This window comes from Rhopilema esculentum, chromosome 3, assembly GCF_057945365.1.
Source record: "Rhopilema esculentum isolate cy_ngs chromosome 3, ASM5794536v1, whole genome shotgun sequence".
Lineage (NCBI taxonomy): Eukaryota > Metazoa > Cnidaria > Scyphozoa > Rhizostomeae > Rhizostomatidae > Rhopilema > Rhopilema esculentum.
The window spans coordinates 6495651-6516416 of record NC_142817.1 but is presented as its reverse complement, the minus strand read 5'-3'; the positions used below and the strand labels follow the sequence as shown (position 1 = coordinate 6516416).

The 20766-nt window shown below is 36.8% G+C and overlaps 2 protein-coding genes across 4 annotated transcripts; one reads left to right on the top strand and one right to left on the bottom strand.

The window, feature by feature from the left end:
• The first annotated feature begins 27 nt into the window (after nucleotides 1-27).
• Nucleotides 28-16733, top strand: LOC148960513 (ubiquinol-cytochrome-c reductase complex assembly factor 6-like). 2 transcript variants are annotated; one of them, XR_016144629.1, is made up of 5 exons: nucleotides 28-194; nucleotides 339-530; nucleotides 1229-1354; nucleotides 2188-2281; nucleotides 15583-16733. XR_016144629.1 is itself a non-coding variant. In XM_089112746.1 (4 exons), the coding sequence occupies exons 2-3, from the start codon at nucleotides 423-425 to the stop codon at nucleotides 1346-1348; spliced, it is 228 nt and encodes a 75-aa protein (XP_088968872.1). In that variant the 5' UTR covers nucleotides 28-194; nucleotides 339-422; the 3' UTR covers nucleotides 1349-1354; nucleotides 15583-16733. The 2 variants fall into 2 exon arrangements, 1 of the variants encoding a protein (XP_088968872.1); XM_089112746.1 differs by lacking the exon at nucleotides 2188-2281.
• Nucleotides 6313-20222, bottom strand: LOC135692832 (uncharacterized). Of its 2 annotated transcripts, none has more exons than XM_089112717.1 (3): nucleotides 19892-20222; nucleotides 15003-15151; nucleotides 6313-11447 (listed from the first exon to the last, which is right to left on the bottom strand). In XM_089112717.1, exons 2-3 carry the CDS (start codon nucleotides 15129-15131, stop codon nucleotides 6378-6380), a joined length of 5199 nt encoding a protein of 1732 aa, XP_088968843.1. In that variant the 5' UTR covers nucleotides 15132-15151; nucleotides 19892-20222; the 3' UTR covers nucleotides 6313-6377. The 2 variants fall into 2 exon arrangements, with proteins under 2 accessions (XP_088968843.1, XP_088968846.1); XM_089112720.1 differs by having other exon boundaries at nucleotides 15003-15144.
• Between the last annotated feature and the right edge of the window lie 544 nt (nucleotides 20223-20766).

The following is a 20766-nucleotide window of genomic DNA, read 5'->3' as shown; positions in this document are numbered from 1 at the left end:
GTGGTTGTTCATTGTTGTTGCAGTTGGTTATTTCCGTCAACCACGACACTACGAGGCCATAAATGGCGGGATGATGCCTGGCAGCAGTTGGGTGCAGAAACTTGGGCCATACAAATATTTGCCGATATTTTTCCTTCTAGGTGGAGCAATAGAACTTTTTATGATTAAAATTAGAGTCGGAAAAGAAACATTTTGTAAGTTCATGTGTTTTTCCTGTATATTGGGAAGCACTTAAGAACGTTGAAAATGTTATGCAATCAAAACCAATTTGAAATTATTTGTCGATAACTCCGAAAAAGTGTCCATTATCCGCCTAAAGAATTGTCATTTCATTTCAGATGACACTGCGATAAGACTTGAAGCCCAGAAACGAAGAGCTGCTTTAGAGGCTGAGGATCAACAATAAACACACTGTTTTAGAAATGCCAGGTGGGACTTCCTGGAGAAAGTACATTATGTTTATGGCGATCAGTGTTGGTGCCATGTTTTCTGGAGCTTCAGTTGTCCATCATTACTACAAACCTAACCTTGTAAGTGCAGTCCCATAATATGTTCTCGTTAACATTTTTGCTGCATATTTTCATAAGTGTGTAAATAATGATATTTGCAAAAAACGCCTGCACAAGAAAAGAGAAAGAAGCAAAATTGTTGTGCAAATGACACCCAAATTTTGTGCGTTATCGTTGTAGCACACAAGGGCAGTTTTTTTTACCACTGCTGGTATTGGCTGAAGGTATGGGCTGAAGGCTGTCCTTGCTAACCCCATGCTTTGACGTTCTTGGATTTTTAGCACCCCCAAAAGGGGGGGGGGGCAATAGTATAAGCTGTCAACAGTAGGGTAGCACTATTATGTATAACTGCATAAATACTGATCCTAATGTATCCATAACTATGATTGTGATCAACTGTCCCATGGCTCCAAGGGGCTTCCTAGTTCTTAGCGAGCTTGTCAGTAATTTTGTAAAAAAGTTAAAAATAAATTAGTTAGAGTAATCTTCAAATGCTAAAGTATATAACATTTAGCATTTTTCACTAAGTCTCTCCATCTTGCTTTTTTAGCATTTTTCACTCACTCTCTCCATCTTGCTTTATAAGAAAGAAACATTCAATGATCATTGAGGAATGTGTTTATTCCTACATTATTGATACCTTTTGGAAATTATTGTCACATTTTTTTCAGTTAGTCTATCTTATTGTTTGACTTGGATTGTATAATCTTTTTATTCAGGAAATCCCAGATGAGCCTGATGACCTTGGTCAAAAGGAATACAATTCAATGATATCGTTGAAAAGTGATGAAGATATCCAAAAGGCCAGGGAGCCAAACTTGAAGACACAGAAAATTTAGTGTGACGTGAGTTTATAAAACAGCCTCTGAATTTTGAATGACATCAAGTAATTTCAAGTCTACTCCAGTTGAATAAGCTAGTATTTTTCAATTTTCTTTCATTTCATCTTGGAAACATCAATTCATTTTAGGAAACAGTCAAATTCTGAGACCAGTATATGGTTGACAAATAAAGATCATTTATTTATTTACCCATAAGGTAGAAGAATCTGAATCTGTTGATCTATTGTTTGTACTAGCAAGTGAAATCAGTTATATTTGTGGGGACAATGGAAAGTTGGTTTGAGAAGTGAAAACTCTTGTATATGGCATTAATGTATTCCTCTTTTAAATATGTTCAGTGGTTTTGGTATGCATCAAATTTAATTTATAAAAATCTCCAAATCTTTGAAGTGTAAATTGTCCTTATTTTATTTGGGATTTTGTGAAACCTTCACTGCCTAGGTATTTTTATTGAAAGTATTTTAAATTTGACTCTCAATAAAAACATTTTCCTTTTGTGTGCTTTTGCTTTGGGTACTCTTAAATTTCTGTTTGTGTAGATTAACACGTAGCTTTGGTTGGATACGTAAGTTTTACACGTAAGGTTTAATACATAGCTTTTTATTAGTAAAAATTAAGTGTGATTAAACATAAATTTGAAAACTACAAAGAACTTCCCTGCCATCAGTCATCTCTATGTAGCATTATTAACAACACAAGTTCATCTCTACATATGCCACAATGTGTGCCTCAATAGGTACTTAAGAGAGATCTGCGTGCTTCTATGTACTGATAAAATTTTTATATGTTTCTCCATTTGTGTCTGTCGAACAGTCTGTGGCTATTCATTTTTTTAGAATTTTTGGATAACAATTGGAAATGCCTGAATTCCTTCATAAGCTCTAAGACAGGAAGGAATACAGAGGCACAAAAGAGAAGGTGGTGAAATAGGTTTGTTGGTTATAGTTTTGATAGTCAGGGCTGTTAGGCAAAATTTTGTGCAAAATCGGATACCAGCATGAAACTTTGTCCACTTAGGGTAGTTTTGGGCACTGAACAAGATAAGATGCAGACTCCAGCTGATAAATGCCTCCAAATGCTATCTTTAGACTGTTGTACTTGAACCCAGGCCCCAAAAGCATTTATTCCAACAATATAGCTGCAAGCTTTGATGCCAGCATAAAAATTGGTAGAGATGAGCAGTTTGATATGCTCAAAATAATAGGGTGCAGTGCAGACCCCAGCTGAAAAATGCCCCCAAGTGCTCTTTATAGACTGTTGAACTAGGCCCCAGGCCCCAAAAGCGTTTTTTCTAATAATGTTGCTGCAATTTGTGTTGCCAACATGAAACTTGGAAGAGATAGGCAGTTTGATATGCTCAAAAATATAAGATCCAGACCCCAGCCAAAAAAATGCCCTCAAGTGCTATTTATAGACTGTCTGAAATTTGAAGCAAGGGAAAAGAAAGGAGGTGGTATAAGGGTTTCTAATGTCGAATCAACACCTATTAGCATTGGCGTCAATTTCTTCGAGTTTACATGAACAAAGAGGTACTCTTTACGATGCTGGCACGAGAGCTTAGAAAGCAAAATATAAACAAAAACATCATAGTTGAAACATCTCTTCGAAACCTAATCTGCAACAATGTAACTTAGCCTCTCTTGCACAATGCAACCACAAAGATGCCAATACTTAAGTATGCATCTTATCTTGCTCAGAGCCCAAAACTACCCTTGTGGGCGAAGTTTTTATGTTGGGACTAACAGCCCTGACTATGTAGGAAAACGGATTATGTGAGTTTGCGAAACAAAAAGGGATAAAACATCCCAGAGTTCACCAGCTCGTGGAAGGAAAGATGAGTTGTATGATGTAAGAGTTGGTAAATATGGCACGGAGGCTTGGCACTGGGTGAGAATAGAAATGGGTATATTTGGAAAAATAGTTAGCATAATTTTACCTGTTTGATTCTAAAGCCTTACTCCTGCCTTCTGTTTACAATGACACAAGAAGATAAAAAGTATATGTTACTATTGATGAAAACCAGGACAGTATGTTCCCCTTTACATTGCCAACAAGTTTGATAAAGTGATGCCTCCAAATGGTGATATGGGGTGTCATGATCACAAGATGACAAATTCCCTTTGCCCTTGGGCCTGTTCTTTTTGAGTTTCTAGTTACAAAAGCTTTTTTGAGTTTTTAGAGAATATAAAAAGCAATTCTTGATCAACCTATTTATATTATTTCTATGCACTACTATCATATCGTAAATCCTCGAATTGCCCCTCCACTCGTACATCCCCCTCCTATAAGCCCCCCTCAAATAAGCCCCTACTCTTGAAGTCCCCACCCCCGAACAAGCCCAAATCCACCTGGACCAAACTCCATTTTTGGCTTTGATTTATACCAGGGGTTCTTAAATATTTTGAGTGCCAGGCCAGAAAAAACATGTAGATTTTCTTCAGGGGCCACTTGGTTCTCAACATTTAGGGCCTGTTTACACCTTGGGATCGGATCCGTACCCAAAGTGTTACGGATAGGCTTTGCGTTTACACGGGATCTGGCGGATCCGATCCCATTTGGATCTGCTATCCGTACCCGTTTGGGATTGCTTTTGAAGGTGGTCCCGTTTGCATCCGATCCCAAAAAGGTCTTGTGTAAACGGTTTTGATCAGATCCAAACAGGTACGGATACAAAATAAGGGGGAAGATGTCCATATCGAGGGACTTCGTATATTGCATTCCTAGACTTGACGCCAAAAAGACAAGAAATTTATTGTTTCGAATCTTTTGACTTTCGAAGTTTTTTAAGGACCATAGAGTAAAGTTTTTGGTTGGACTGATAAGGAGACGGCTTTACTGCTGAAAGATGTGCTGGAATTTAAAGTAAACAAAATCCAAGGAGCATTTTATTGGGAAACAAAAAGACAAGAATAGGGTAAATTATTTTCTCCCTTATGAGGCTGAATAATTGCCGCCAAAATTTCATAATTGAACTGCGCAAACAAATCCGCGCATGTTGAATCCAAATAGATCCAATACTGTTTGGATCCGATCCCGTGTAAACAGGGCCTTTGTTACCTTGTGTTAAAAAGCTACTCAAAATGAAATTCAGCCCTCATACTTACACCAGGCTTAGTTAGAGATGAGATATCCAGGCCTGTTATTTCGTGCCTGCTTATCTTATCTCTAGCATAGTACATAAACCCACTTGAAACTTCCTCACTTGATAACGGGCTATGCTCGAAACGTCGTTATTTAGTTAATCAATTTTTTTCCTGGTACAATTTACTTATATTCATCGTTATTATGAAAAAGGAAGGGTCTTGCAAGGTTTTAGAATACCTTAGCGTCTTAGCGTAGAGACTGAAAACGATCAAATGATTAAATAAATCATTCCCTATTTCGGATACTCCCTTTCGGACATTAACTGTCTACGAAACGCATAATAAAACCAACAAAAATGTTAACAAATATAAAGTAACAAAAATGTTTTAAGTTTCTTTGTAGTGATCTGCGATTCAGAAATAGATTCTCCCCCCCCCCCTTCAAGTAAGAATGTCGGTCCTGAAGGCCTTGACTGTATATTTCAAATTGTTCTAATTAAGGTAAATATTTAATGATAAATGTGAAAATGTTGGATCGATAGTGACTTCAGTGGCTGGGTTAAGAGTGTTTATGACCTGAGAAGCTCTTGATCACGTAATCTTTTTATTTATTTTTTTCTAGTTATAAAATCCTCAATATATAGCTTTGAAACTGAAATCAAGTTAACATTAATTCTCATTGCATATTTGGGATGCAACAAAAAACAAAAATTAAGCTGCTTATTCCACTCGAAACGTACGCCACTTCAAAAATCCTGCAATAGAGTTCATTTTACTAGAGCCTTTATACTGGGAATCACATTCACTGGATTTTTTTACGGCCCCAAATCCCAATAAAGCTGCAAAAGTAAAGGACCCGTGTGAAAATGCAGTTTCCCTGATGGTCTATCTAAAATCATTGTAAATGTCTTTTCGAATGCTAACATAAATAATCAAGGTCGAATTTAACCATACTCCTCTTCGCCCTCGAAACTATGCTGGTTTACTATCAAATGACGTAGGAAGTTAAGAAGGATGATTTTTACATGTGACTTACATATACCCAAACTGCTAATATCATTCTGGGAGATACAGGGCGGAAGTAGCAGTATTAGTATAAGAAATGAATGACGTAAAGCAGGACTCTTTCCGCTGGGAGTTCAGAGTAATTTTTATATGCATAGCACGTACTGATTAGCTTCCGAACGAAGTATAGCAAAAATAACAAAATCCTCTTATAAATAACGCTCAGATAAGAAAAACAGTGAAATTTCAAACAATGAATTGCTTATACAAAACTATCAACAAAAACGGTTGTCAGAGATATGCTACTTTTTAAACCAATGTAAAAGTTAGATATATTACCAAATACTATCAAAATTTCACGGTAACAGCTTTAATGGGAACTTTTTAGTAAGAATGTTAGTGTGAGATGGATATTTTTTACATCTAAAAAAAATTACTGTACATAGTAAACGATTCTAGTCTAGGGATTTAATTCTAATTTGGCGACAATGAGCAGCGTAAGAGTTTTCTTAAGTAACCATTTTATGTTGAAGGAGGTACCCCGCTATATCGAACTACGCAAGGTAATGTTTTTGGGGGCAGTTATCATATGTTACTTTCTAAACAACAAATAAACCAAAATGATCCCTGCATCTATCTTAAAAAATAGCTTTTCTGCCGGGCAAGTTAAGCGAAACATGAATCAATAACAATTGATAAGTTATGACGTTTCATCTTTTTGGAGAATGAAACGGCTTAGTTAGATTTGGTCGTCACAAGAAATTCTTTAAATTCTATTAGCTGCAGCCAACCCATGAGTCATAAGGCATAACTCGCTCGTACAATTAACAATTTATTTTTCACGAGGGTAAACTTAAATCTTGAATGTTTTCGGTTTTAAGCTTGCCAATTTTAATGTTCCGGCATATGTGCTATTATACAATATCAAATAGTCAATTCTAGGACTTCTTTACACCAAGCATTACATCTTCAACAACAACACGGATTTCTTTTAGTTCTACCTGGTTTGGTCGCTGATCATGTTCGTCGCTACTTTCTTCGCTTTCATCTCCCGAACGTGTGTTATTCTCCTGCACAGCGGGAGGCGAGGTACCATTACTTTCCCTATCGTGAGTTGATTCTGAAAGCTTTTTCTTTTTCATGCTTGTTAATCTCTCTTCGATTAATCTTTTCATTTTTGACTTAACTTGTTGGTCAATTTGAATGAGTTTTTGGTTTTTATTTGTTTCTTTGAGGATAATATTTTCTTTTTTAGACGTAGATTCTGTTTTAGAACCTTGTGCGCTGTCCCCTGGTCCTTCTTCTGGGGTATTGGCAAATATGTCAGGTGATGGAATATAATAGCCTTCATTTCTTAAACAGCTTATCCGCTGAACAGCACTTTCAATTCCGAGAAGCTGGATGAATTCTTCATCATCAGGATCGGGAAGTACGGCCCAGGCCTTCCTTATTGGGTTTAATAACAAAAACTGGTTCTCGAGTGCCCCAAATCGTATCTTAAAAGTGGACTGCGATGATACAAGCGGGTATTTTTCAGTTATTTGCTGAACAACGTTTGTTCTTCCGTTCAATTCCTCATCACTATTTGACAAGAACAGTTTAATTCTAGATTCCTCTTGCAACTTGACTTTGGATGATCTCGTCAGCCAAAACGGAGATGTGTCATAGGGATCTGTGTGAGAACTTTCCTTGGTTTCTGAACGTGGTCCTGGTTCTTTCGGCTTTGGCAAAATAGAGACCTGTTTTTTGTTTGAATAAGAAGTCAACAAATTTTGGTGAGATGCAGGGGAAATCAATGCGGGGTTACCCATTCTGGTATTCTGAATGTGTTGGTCGCTAGAAAAAACTTCCGTATTGTTGGTAGATTTGCCAAGAACTGACTTCCCTAAAGCAATGGATGGTATTCCGATATTTTGCCCTCTGCCAGACTTTAACTCGTCAATCATTTTCTGAACCTCGGGGTCTATAGCCTGCTTCAATGCTGGAAGGGGCTTGTCACTTTTAGAGCTAACATTTTGACCAACTGGGTGAAATCTGGGCTGGCTTATTGCGGGTCGAATTGGTGCCAGGGGTGGTGGCTCATTATTCAAAAGGTGTGGTTCACCATTCCATAATGTCCCAGCTGCAGTATTTTTTTGGTATTTGGGTCTATTTTCTAATTTTATAAAAAAAGAGCCTGGTAGATCTGAATTAGTTCCAACCGGCATAAGAGCAAATTTTCCATGGTCTTGAATAAGAATAACTTTTTGATATGTAGGAGGCTCTTTTGTTTGTGGAATGGGCTCACTAACCTTTGCTGTTGAAGGCATGCCACGATGTTCCAGTGTTTTGGTATTTACTGAGTTGACTAGCTGGTCTGTTGCAGGATTTGTTGCTTGTTCTTTTAAAGAATCAGTTGACAACAAACCAGCACGAGAGGGAGTACAAACAGAGGACCTCGTTGTCACAACCACATTGGAAATGGTTGTACAAGTGCTTGGTGAAGAAACCAGCCGAGAAGTATTTGCTTTAGTCGTTTCTACTGTTCGTATTTGTGAAGTTACAGTAGAAAATGACGAGGTTAAAGCTGTTGGCGTATCTTCTGAGCCACTGTTCTTGACATTATCACACATCAATGACTTTGCTTTTTCTAAAGTCTTTAGAAGCCCTACTCGTTGATCTAGGCTTAAACTGACATGTTCTTCAGACGAACTAGATGTGTCACAGGAGTTTGCCTGACTAACTACTGTTGGTTTTGTTTTCTGCTGTCCTGCTAACGACCGAACACTGGTTATCTTTGGTAAGACCGATGCCGTGGTAGTCTCTGGTGTTAAGAATGCTTTTTCAGTCATTGACAGTTCTCCTGGTTTTTGGTAAGGTGGCACCACTGGCTTTGACTGGCTCACTGCAGATGAACCCAAAATCAGCGGACTTACGACAAAGGAAGCAGTTGTTGTTGCATGTCCTATTGGGAGGACATCAGAGTTAGGTTCATTTGAGAGTGGAGAGGGCGAATGAAAACTGGCAGTCATTTTTAAGGGAATATGCGTTGGAGGCACACAGGCAACTGACTGCGTCGGTTTATAATGCAGAGCTGTTGTAGGAATAGAGACATATTGCTTCATTGTTGGAATCAAAGGGTTTGGAAACATGCCTGGTCGCAGTGCTGTTGTTGCAACTACCCTTTGCCCAGCGTTTTTCAAATCTGATGCTGAAACATTTGAGACTGCAGAAAAATAGCCCTTATTTGTTGTAGATGTTAACACATCACATTTTCCAGGCTGGGAAGTGGTAGAAGAAGGCATGATTGGTTTATACGATACTGCAGGCTTGATAGATATCGCTTGTGGAATCTGTCTGTTAGGCACTAGAATGTTTGTCATGTTTTTGGAACTTGGGTGTACATATTCTACTGATCCTCCTTGTATCTTAAGCTGAGTGCTATCAACACTTTTCTTGGGTAATAGTAATCGATGTTGTGGATAGGATCTTATACTGGACTGATCAGTTGATGAAGCTTGTTGATTGCTTTGGCTAGTGTTTTGCTTCTGCTCGCCTTCCTTTGATTTTTCCATCGATTTTACGTTTTTGCCTACTGCCTTTTCGCTGTCCTTTAAATCAACAGTTTTGAATGCACTTTCCACTATTTTTTTGTAGTCATTATTTTTCTCCTTTCCACTCTTTATCATTTCAATTGTTTTTTCTTGTCTTTTGATGAGTTCTTTCAGCCTCTGAATGTTTTTTTCTCGTATAGTTAGACTCTGGTCAATACTGGCTTTTGCAGTGGTGTCCACAGTGGGCTTTGCTGGTGTGGTGGTCGATTTTTCCTTCTCACTCAGGATGTCCGCACGCTTTTTTACAGTAATAATCTGAACACTTTTATCAATCAAGTTAACATTTCCTTTAGCAGTCGACTTTACACGTTTCGGTCCCTCTTGACACATTATTTTGACAGACACTTTCATTGTTACTGTATCTTTTGGTCCTCTTTTGGACTGAAATCCTTTTTCTGTCCTCTCCATCACCATTTGCTCCACTGTTCCTACCGATTTTGTAAGATTCTGTGTGAAATTGGCATGTTTTCGTGCCTTGCTGCTAGCTGTAGGGACAGTCTGGTCCTCATTGGTAGATTTCAAGCTGAGGGCAGTTTTTCTCGCAGAGTAAGATTTTTGTATCGATTTTCTCGCAACTAACTTTTGAAGTTTTGGTTTGGAGCCTTCCATAGCTTTCGGCTTGCCTGGTATGAACTTCAAAACCTTTATATTCGTATCATCATCATCTGCTTCAGAACCTTCCGTTTTTCTCTTCAAGCCTTGCATTACTTTGGGCTTTTTTGTTTCAGCAGCAACTTCTGGAGTCTCTTCTGGTTTTGTTAACCCACGTTTCCTCTCTGCTGGGAGCTGCACTATACGCTTTGGCCTATCACTGTCAACCGTCTCTTCACTGTTTCTTTTATTTTGTATCTGTAGTTTAAATTTCTGGATAAGTCTTTGTGCAGCTGTGAGATTTGCTGATGTATCAGTCGCACTATCTGGCTTAGTTGTATCTTCGTCTTCAGATGCACTCTCTTCTTCCCTCATGATTTTATCCTGCTCCATTCCATTAGTTCCAGTAGAAGCAACGCCAAAAACATCTATATCCATTGCCTCATCATCATCGTCACCTATTTGCACCTCAGTAACTCTCTCGTCTGCTAAGCTCTCTGCACTCTCAGTAGATTCATCATTTCCTATATCTTCATCGGTGTCATTTTCAGATTCTTCAGCTTCGAGAAACAATGAAGAGGCTATTTCCATGGCCTCGTCCTCATGAACGATCTCTGTTTCAGATCGTATCTTGTCAAATATGTTGGAACCCGACATCATGCATTCTTCCTCATTACTGTCATGCACATTTGCTTCTTTTTTCATTTCCCCTTTATCCGGCACCAGTGTTTCAATTTTATTTCCAATTTCCTCTCCTGTGACAAAAGCTGTGTCATTTTGCTTTTCAGTTCTAGTCCTAAAAGAAACCTCTCCTGTGACAAGAGCTTTGTCATTTTGCTCTTCGTTTTCTGTTCCCAAAGAAACCTCTCCTGTGATAACAGCTTTGTCATCTTGCACTTCAGTTCTAGTTCCCAAAGAAACCTCTCCTGTAACAAAAGCTGTGTCATCTTGCTCTTCAGTTTTAGTTCCCAAAGAAACCTTTTCTGTGACAAAAGCTTTGTCATTTTGCTCTTCGTTTTTAGTTCCCAAAGAAACCCCTCCTGTGATAATAGCTTTGTCATGTTGCTCTGCGTTTTTAGTTCCCAAAGAAACACTTACTTCAGGTGTGACATTATTTATATCAACTGGAATTTCGGCGTCAAAATCTTTAAAATTTTCTTGTTGACAAAGCGAAGGAGATATAATTCTCAAAGTACTATCTGTTGAAGGATTTTCGTCTTGTTGGCCAGATATATTATGAGCTTCCAACTCTTTGTTGCGGCTTAAGATATGATCCGAGCAGTCACCATCTGATGGAGCAGAGGAAACAAGATCACTATCAAATCCTTCTCCTTTTCTATCAGTAGTGTTACTTTCACTTGATGATTTGTTGTAAGCTATACTCCCATCAACAGCTTCCATTGACAAGCTTTTGTTATTGTTTATGATATCACTTGTAGGATCTGCGTCAGTAACTTCTGAATTTTCTTCATTTTTCGTTTCTATATTGCCATTAAGATCATCAAGAGCTTCATGAAAGTTACTGTCATTTTGTGTAGAATTTTCGCTTTCAGTGGTATTTTCATCTTTGGCAGAATTCCGATGATCGTCCAAAGTTTCTGACCTCGTCATCCCATTCACACTTTGACTACAGTTTTCATCTTCCTTTGCTTGAGCCACAAAATTTTGAGCATTACTTTCAGGCAGATGCTCCAAGGTAGAAACTTTGTCCGAAACTTTGCTCAAAAGGCTGTCGATAGGATTCGCCGTTGCTACTTGACTGTCACTGTCAACTTCACTGGTCAGATTCTCCATTGGTTCCACAGGCAAGCAACTCTCAATCACCTGTTGTAAAAAGAAAGAAATATAAAGTTATAGTGGATAACTTGCTTTGGTAAACTACAGTTCTGTCTTTTCACGGAACCATTCTAAATGATGACACAACCTTAACCACTGCCACAAATGTCAAAGCCTGCTAAATTTTCATCAAAACACGGATTAGAACCGTTAGTAAGAACCGTTCTGTTCTATATACCAATTTAAGATTGAATTTATGTTATTAAAAACACTGGTTTAGCCTTGCGCTGCTAGCATATTATAATGTCTGACGTTTTTAATAGCATATGCATGGTAAGCCAGACTATATTTACTTGGCAGCGATATGAACCTTAATCAAGATATCACTAGGCATTTTATGTGTGATATATTTTCATAAAACATAAAAGGAAGGTTTTCACCCAGGGGGTTGCTTGAACTTTTTATATACAGGTGTCCATCTGATAATAATGGGTAAACATTTTCCGTGTGATCTGATTCTTTTTTGTACCTGATTTAACAATATACCTTTTTGATACTTGTGGGTTGAACTAACACACAAAAAATTCAAAACGGGGTGAATAAAAGAGCAGATGTAATTATTATTGGAAAAACAGTCTAATTTGCTCAGTTTGTGCTCAAAAACAAGATTTTTATATTTTTGGATCTTATCAACACTTTTTAGGCGATAACTTTAGGTCTGTTAAATTTGTTTTTTGACAATTTTAGGTGAATCTGGATAACTGCGGATGGACCTCCCCGTATATAAAAAGTTCAAGTGCCCCCCTGGGGGTTTTCACATCATTTGCTTCACATCATCAATTTATCTTTATTCCCCTTTGAAACGAATTGCTATTGCAAATCTCAGCTTGGGCAGCAAAGTGATTAGCAAATTGTTTAGAATTTTGCAGCCTCGCTGTTTATTCTTGTATTCTTACAATCCAACCACTTTATTTTTCCTGTTTGAAGAATTCCACCTCTTATTTTTCTCGCATTCTGAAATATTATGATTTTTACGGTGCCGGTTTTTTTTTTCGAAAGTCCACAATCAATTTCTTGATTTCTGTTGTGGATAGTACCACTGGATTCTTGAACAAATTAATTTTTGAACTCTTAATATTTAATGATGGTTTGTTCACTTGAAACGGAATTGAAAATATTTGATATTTATGATCATGCCTTTTGTAATAAAAACTTTGTATGTTTCATGGCTTTTAGAATAGTCCTGCCTCCCTAATATATGTACGTTTTCAACAAAGGCTTTGCAATTAATGTTGAGATGCGAATCCCAAGACGGGATTGGCTTCTGTGTGCGTACGGTTGTTTATCTTTTGGCTTTATTCAAACTTGTGTGTAAATTGGGGTTGCCGTGCGATCCAGGTCGAACGCATTTTAAATTCATCGTTACAAAACAGTTGGCTTATGAAAAAAAAGTATTCAATGTCCAATAAAAATACTCTTCATGTCTTGAAGGAAGCGAGAAGACTTGAGAACTGCTGTCCTCTTTTGTAAAAATATATGGACTATTCTCTGATTTTCAATATAATCTTCGATACAATCTTCAATACTTGCATCTAAAGCCTTTTTCAAATATAATTCAATCAATGCCATTAAATTTTGTGTTAAACAAGCGATCAATAACTTCAAGATATCATTGTGCAATCATACATTTTATATCATGTCATTGTTGTCCACCTAGTTCAAAATATGATTTAGAGAAGTGGGCTCATTTGTTTTCAAGGTTCTTAGAGTTTTCCTGTTTTTGATCAAAATTTTCTTCAAGCCAGTCACTTGAATTGAGGTGTTCTCACAAACATCCAAACAAACTTCCAAGCCCACAGTGTACCACTAGTATCAGGAAATCTGTTTTCAGCTTTCTTTTTTCGGTGTTAATCAAAGTGTCTCATTATTCCAATTTTACCTTTATGCATTTTAAGCCCTATGATATGGCATATAATTTTAAAAGTGTACTTTAGACCAGGCGGAGAATCGGGGAATGATCGCTTGAGAGTGAAATTTATGGAACCAAGTGCTTTTGGTCAATTCAAGGGTGCTGATTTCGAAAATCAATGTTATACGGGGATTTTGTGGGGCCATCGATTTTCGAAATCAGCACCCTCGAATTGACCATAAGCACTTGGTCCCATAAATTTCGCCCTCGAGCGACCATTCCCCTATTCTCCACCTGGTCTACTTGGGGACATTTCTGATACCAACAAATCACCTAGCCAGCAAGATTAATTTTGAAGTTCAAATAGGTGTGCAAAATTAGATGGCCGAAAGTCACAAAAGGTTTATTAGTCCAACAAATTGGGTATGCAGAAATTATGATTGTGTGTTTATAACCCAATGTTAAAAATCATTAAAAAGTCAAAGGGGCAAATGTCAAGAAACTTGCCACTCTTCAGCAACCAGGCACTGTTTGTTTAATGTAAGCATATTGTAAATAATTGTTCTTGATTTTCTTTATGCAGTTTTATGCAATTTTAAATGAGCAAAAAATCTGTTTTTCAAGACTGGAATTTTCTATCTTGTGTTTTTTGGACCTTTTTCCCCAGTCTATTTCAGAACTAATCACTAGCAGGTGATAAGCTGCATAAAAGTCAGTTTGATTCAGTTTGAGTTGAGATGCACCAATTCTAAAATAAGCTTATTCAAACATGATGCTTATTAATGCTTCTTTGTGTAATGGTAGGTGCTTATTTTGGCTGGGAGTTTACTTGAGTCCTGGGTGCGTAATTGGTTGTTTACAGTACACAGAGCTGCATGTCTTGATTTTATCAGATTAGCTGCCAGTTGTCCTGAGCCCAATGTTTCTTCAACCATGATTAAATCATTTTTATTTCATTATCGCATTTTACTTTGAGTATCAAAAAAGACAACTAGCCACGAAAAGCAATGTTTTTATGATGAATACATTTTTTGCTAAGGATCAAACAACAAACCATTTCTACTGCTCTCTTGAGCCATAGGTAGCTACTGTATAACCCCATATTCTATACTGTAGCTGATTGAATTGAGGAAAAATTCATTTTTATAGCCTATAAATGCCAAGACTAAAAAAATATCAATTGGAATTATCTTCAACTAATCTATTGGTATTGAAAAGGAAGGAAATTAACCATACCCAAGAAGCTAAAACTGTCAACTTTTGTACATCCAAATGACTTTACAAGGAAAATCTATAAGGTCCCCTTTACATGAGAATTTCTGAAGCACTTTGAAACTCAAAATGATGATACTTCAGTCTGGTTACTCTATGTCACTGTCAGTTTCCATGAAGGAAATCATCTCAGTTGACAAGAGAAATTATGAATTAACGCCTGTTGAGCAATTCCATTGTTTAAGTTTGCCCTGGCATGAAGATTATTCTATTTACAAGACAATTTCACGCTGCTTTGAAAATGGATGCTTTGAAAACATGGACTTGAAGTAATTTTGAGATTTAGTTTTAATCTTTCCTTGTAGACACACCAAGGGCTTTACCTAGACAATGAGCTAAACTATTGCAAATTTGAGTTTCAAAGTTAATTAAAGATGCGAGATAGTCCTTAATGTATGCAAAGTAGATGAAGATTCTCATACCTCTGTGTGTTCTTTCCCTGTGCATTGTATTGAGTTTTCTTCTACCAGTACATCACTGGTTATCAAACTTTTCACCTCACTTTCTGGATTTGCTGCATCTGTAGCAAGAGTCATTTGGTCTTCCTCCATATCTCTATGATACCTAGAAACTGAAAGAGGATGTTGTAACACTGCAACTCAAAACTATCATGGTTTATTACAAGAGTATTTGAAATTTCACGAGTCATTGATTAAGTCATTCCTTTTTACCACAGTTTGCTGGCAGTTTTATGATAAATCTTGGTAAAAGTATTTTGGGGGTGTAACTAGAAATAAGAATTTCTTAACACATACATTTGAGCATCCTGTTTTTGTTTTAAAAGATTAACCCATTTGAATAAAGATTAAATAAGTGAATTTAAAAGAATTAATTTTCTTTCTTGGACAAAATAGACACTAAGCTCAAATATTAGCAAGCTTGTATATACGAATTTGTATACAATGCACCTGGAAACTGTGGGAATTGGCACCAGAATAAACATTGTATTAGAGACTAAAAAAATTTTGAAATTAAAACGCAAGTTTTTTTTTTCTCTTCTAGGACCAACCAAGTGTTAAATTTGAAATCTAAAGAAAACAATCAGTCCTTTAACATATATGGATTGGTCTCCATTTACAGTTTTAGCAATGTTTCTCAAACACAGACGGTTTGCATCTGGAAAAATATTTTTCTGTCACAGACACACAGAGTAATAGATTTCAGAAACTACTAGTACATTACTGACACAGGTTATTATATACAGCGTTTTTATAATAGCTGATTAAATAGACGTGATGGAAGGTTCCGGGTCAACAATCATATGAAGATGAACATAAATCAATGAATAAGCGCAACACCCTGAATAGGCTCCCCATGAATAAGCAACAAACTTTAAAATACTTTTAGGCCCCTTTCCCTCAAATTTTAGGCCCCCAGTAATCAACATTTGATCCAGTTTTTCTGATAGATGGCATGAGATAAACCATTGGCCAGCTGCCAATGCTAAATAGGGAAATAGCAACATCTGTAAAATTTTGAAGATATACAAACTAAGAAGATGAGAGAGGACTTTAAATTACAGACAATATAAGCACTATGATATGTAAAAGGAGGCCAAAGACAGGAGGCTTTGTTGATTAGAAAATGCTGCCGTGCTGTAGGCTAGGGGAAAAATTGCCTGCAACATTGCTATAGATGGAGCAAGATGTTACTGTAGACAAATCTCATTCTTTTGTAGACAGAAAGAATATTGTTGAAAAGGTAAAAAACTTATAACTGTAGAAAATGCAAAGAAATCAAAGGTTGGAAGGTGGAATACTATAACCTATGTGCACAAATATGGTACAAGAAAGATTGGGAAGTGACTTGCAAAAGTTTAAGCAGATTCTGGACAAATCATGGAAACAATTGGTCTGCTATATCTAATTTATATTTCAGTGTTTAAGACTGGACAGCATAAAGAACCATAGGAGAGAGCTGTAAAACATCTCTCAGTGAATTATTTGTGTCTCAAGTAGTTCTCTATTTCTATAAATACTACCAAAAAATTGATATGTAGGTTAGCCAGTTTATCACTGCCTTGCATTATCATGTTGTTGTTGATTATAGAATTCCCTTTGTACTTTTTTGTTCCTCGAGTATGCCAAATATAATATCAAGGCACACTACAATATACTAAAATTCAATATCTAAAATTACATGGTTATGATCCACAGGCCGGACCTTTTTAGTTATCAATCTGTGCTTAGTTTTTTAAATGCAAAGAATAATTATTTTTAAACCCAATCAAGCAAAACAAACAAGCAAGAATTAAGTGGAGAGCTTTACCAAGGTGATCCTAGACCAAACATCCTATGAGTTACAAAAAACATAAGACATCTAGAGCCTGGTGATTTGTGTTTTTACAATTGAGATGAGGATCACTTCTCTAATTTGTCCAGCCAAGCTTTATCAAGAACAAGTATAATACATATACATAGAATGGCCCAGAAATTGAGCAACATTGGTAAAATCAATGCAGTATTACATAAACTAGGTTTGGTCCATTTCCATTCCTTTATGCCTCTTTTTACTTCTTAGCAGAGCATGCAAGATACTTATTAGCAGAGCATTCATATTAATGGAACTTCAAGGGGAAAAGTTTTTCCTCCCTGTTTAGTTTAAGAGAGCAATTTACAGCTTTCCTCCATTGAACTTCATCAAATCACCAGTCCTGGTACAAGATTCTAAATTAGTTTAAAATCTGATATCATGATATCCAGTGATGCACTTATAGCAGGTATAGACCTATAATATTAAAATTTTTAAAAGGGCTGTGGAACTTTTGTCAACCCCAGGTCTACAACTGTACCATTTTGCAATGACATAAGATATCTGGATGAACAAATAGGAAAATAGTCAATTTTCTTCTTGATGTTTTACTTCCTGAGCAAAGGACTTTAGTTTCAGATTTATTGTATTAGTTCTTGCCATGTTTTCATGATACACCTCTGTATAATTTAAGAACATATTCAATGCAAAGTTTGCACCAGAGCTGGTCAATGAATTACGTAATAAACTTAAGTTCATGATCTTTATTCTTAAAACTGGAGTTATATTAAACAGGCTTTACAGGTCAGCACATAGCATATTGACCAATTACCAATATATTTAGATAAAAAATACAGGTAAAAATGCATGTAATATTTGTTATTAAAAGCATTCAAATTAATAGTAAACAATGAATAAATTCAAATTATCAAATGTAGTTACAAAAGTAAAGGCTATATCAGGCCTAGCCGGGAAAGGTGCTCGATCAAGCACTCAGCCTAGAGCGCACCCAAAAGAAGCCTTGGAGAGACATATATAGCCCCTTAAAATGTAAAAACAGTTTTACCACGGAGCAAAATAATTTCTTGGCCTTTGTCTAATAAACTTGATCAAGCATAAACAATCTTCCCAACAGACGGCAATATTATGATTTGCGTAAGATTACCCCTTGAGAAAAAAATTCAGCAAATTCAACGTTGGGTTTTCCAGTACCATTTTTAATCTAATAACCCTCTAATAACCACCAGGGACACAGGCCATCAAGCGTATTCTCCTGCAGATTTGTTTGATTTTCGAGCAAGCGTTAATTTTCTGTTGAAGTGTTATTTTCTGTTTTTCTTAATAATCTAAAATCATCTTTGCAAATCAGAGATCACATTTCCGATCAAATTACCGCATTGCTTTTCAGTTTTCATTTGCTTTCGCGAGTAGTAGATGTTCTAGTGTGTCTTATAGAATGGATAGCATAAAAAGGAAAACAAAGTCAATGTTTGATTTAAAGCCATGCGTTCTCCTATATTTCTATATTTGTATTAAAAAAGTGTTCGCTGCACGTTTTGTTATTTAATATTATGGTGCTTTTGGTATCACCATTGAATTTCTTATTTAACACTCTTCCAAAGCTTTTGATTTGAAGCTCGATCTTCCAAAGCTCTTGAAAGATGCTCTCAGTTAACATTTTATTTAAAGGTGCGAAATAGAGCGCCTAGAGTTTCTAAGGGGCTCGTTTTATGGAGCACCTTCATTTTGCTTAGAGCAAGGCCTGCTATAAACAATTTGAGATGCTCGCATGCATAGGCAAGCAAAAGAAAAATAACATTCTACAGACTGTGAAATGCATAGTTATCCATCCACATTAAGTCATATAAGGTTAGTGTCTTGTGTTAACTGATGATTATGCAATAATCTTGGTGGCCTAGGGTTTCCAATAAGGAGGTGTATTGTTATTTATTACATCAGGCTTTGCATTTTGCATTACATCTAAATTTTGTAACTTTTTCTTGTATTAGCTATTTTGAACAAATGATGAATCGTTCTTGATTTTGTCTTAGTAATAAGAAAAAATCATGAATCTCAGGTTCATGCATTGTTTTTCACTTGTTATTAATGGAATATTTAAGTAGATTTTATGGGTTTCCAATTTTTAATTAAATAGAAATAGATTAATAAGTTTTTTGAAAATACTTCTTGGAATTTTTTTTTAAAAATTTGGATTTACTGCTCCCTTTTGGCCTATTTTGTAGGTTTTAAACACTCGATAAATTAATAAATTCAAGGGAGAAATCAAATATTTGAATGGGATCAACCTTATGCATCAAAATTTGACTAGCAATGTTGCCAAAACAGATGGTACAGTTGAGCCTAAATCCTTTAGGGCTAAAGGTGAAAATTTCTGATAAGAAATTTTACTTGTAAACAAATCCTGACAAAGCAACAAAATTTACCTAACTTTCTGACACGTCTACAGTTTAAGAGAGGCTATAGCACACTACCCCCAGCCACTAAGCTCCTAGGCCCCCAAAGACACTAAGCTCCTAGGCCCCCAAAGCCACTAAACTCCTAGGCCCCCAAAGCCACTAGGCTCCTAGGCCCCCAAAGCCACTAAGCTCCTACCCCCCCCAGCCAACAAGCTTCTGCCCCCCAAAGCCAACTAATCCCGACCATAGCGCATGCTATTTACTTAGACATGGAGATCTTCGGTCCAGAGTTGTTTTTGCCAACATAGCAGTGCATGCATGCGCCAAGGGCCAGTAAAAAGTGCCTTGCCACACGTGCCAAAAAATTGGTTTTAGAAATACAATGAGAGAAAATAAATTGTATCCACGGATGTAGACAAATTCTTCAACTTGTTCAAATCAACAAAAGTCAAGATCTTGTTTTTTGTTTTCAAACGACTGGATCTAGGCCGAAAATATGTACTTTGTTGTCACGCGTAGCTACGTAATGCAGTTTTGAGCTCTTGGGCCTAGAGCTTCGATTGGGATCAGAACTTGGCCTAACTGATAGGAAAGATTGAAGTTCATTTCTTCAGGTAAAGTTTCATTATTTCAAGCCAACACACCTGATTAAATACCAATGATTTGCTTTCGTCTGTCCTTGTTTTTGCTGTTGAACATGTCCTACACAACGAACATGGCAAGAACCAGTGTTGTTTCCATTCGCGGAAAATTTCCCGCCATTTTCATTGGGAATCAAAACTGCAGATGGTTGCCATGTGACCCATCATGAGGAACCTGATCCCTGGAATTCTTGAATTTGATAAATTATCGCATAAAAGTTTCTTTTCCAACGTAGCTACCTCCACTTCGGCGTAATTTCGCTAAAAACATCCGTGAATGTTCGCTTTAGGCCGTTTCGAGCTTGCTATTGTTTAATTATCGAAGATGATTGGACAATCTACAACTCTGCGCAAAGCAGAGTGCGCACAACAGTAATTCATTCAATGCGCACAATCGCCAGGTTGACGCATGCGCCTAACCCGTTAGTACATCAGATGTAAGGGAGTGACGAAACCTTAATCTAGCCATGGTTCTGGACATCTGGCACTGAAAGCATTTCCACAGATATTTTATTTTTTCTACAAATTTGACCTACACCTAAAATAAACATCGCATAAATTTTCAATTTTTTGCCAGCCAGTTGTCTGTTTAGTTTCGTTTTAGATTCCACGCTGAATTATTTAAGATAATTAAATTTCTTGTTAATAGCTTTGGTAATTTCAAATACGAATTTAAGAAACAGATAGGGTGGATTAATAAGTGTTTATGTCCGTAGCTTACACGTCTATCAAGGGCAGATTAATATTCAAGGCGAATAGAAAAGCAAGAGACCTAAGCAAAGGTTCTGTAGGACACCTTATTTCTCTTCATCCAGTCATGTGGCTATTATGACAGTAATGAACGTAGCGGATGTTAAACGTTTGGGGGATCTTGCTCG

Coding starts and splice junctions, on each gene's coding strand:
- LOC148960513 (XM_089112746.1), top strand. CDS start 423: ATGCCAGGTGGGACTTCCTGGAGAAAGTACATTATGTTTATGGCGATC. Junction 531..1,228: donor ATTACTACAAACCTAACCTT/GTAAGTGCAGTC, acceptor CTTTTTATTCAG/GAAATCCCAGATGAGCCTGA.
- LOC135692832 (XM_089112717.1), bottom strand. CDS start 15,131: ATGGAGGAAGACCAAATGACTCTTGCTACAGATGCAGCAAATCCAGAA. Junction 11,448..15,002: donor CAGGGAAAGAACACACAGAG/GTATGAGAATCT, acceptor TTTTTACAACAG/GTGATTGAGAGTTGCTTGCC.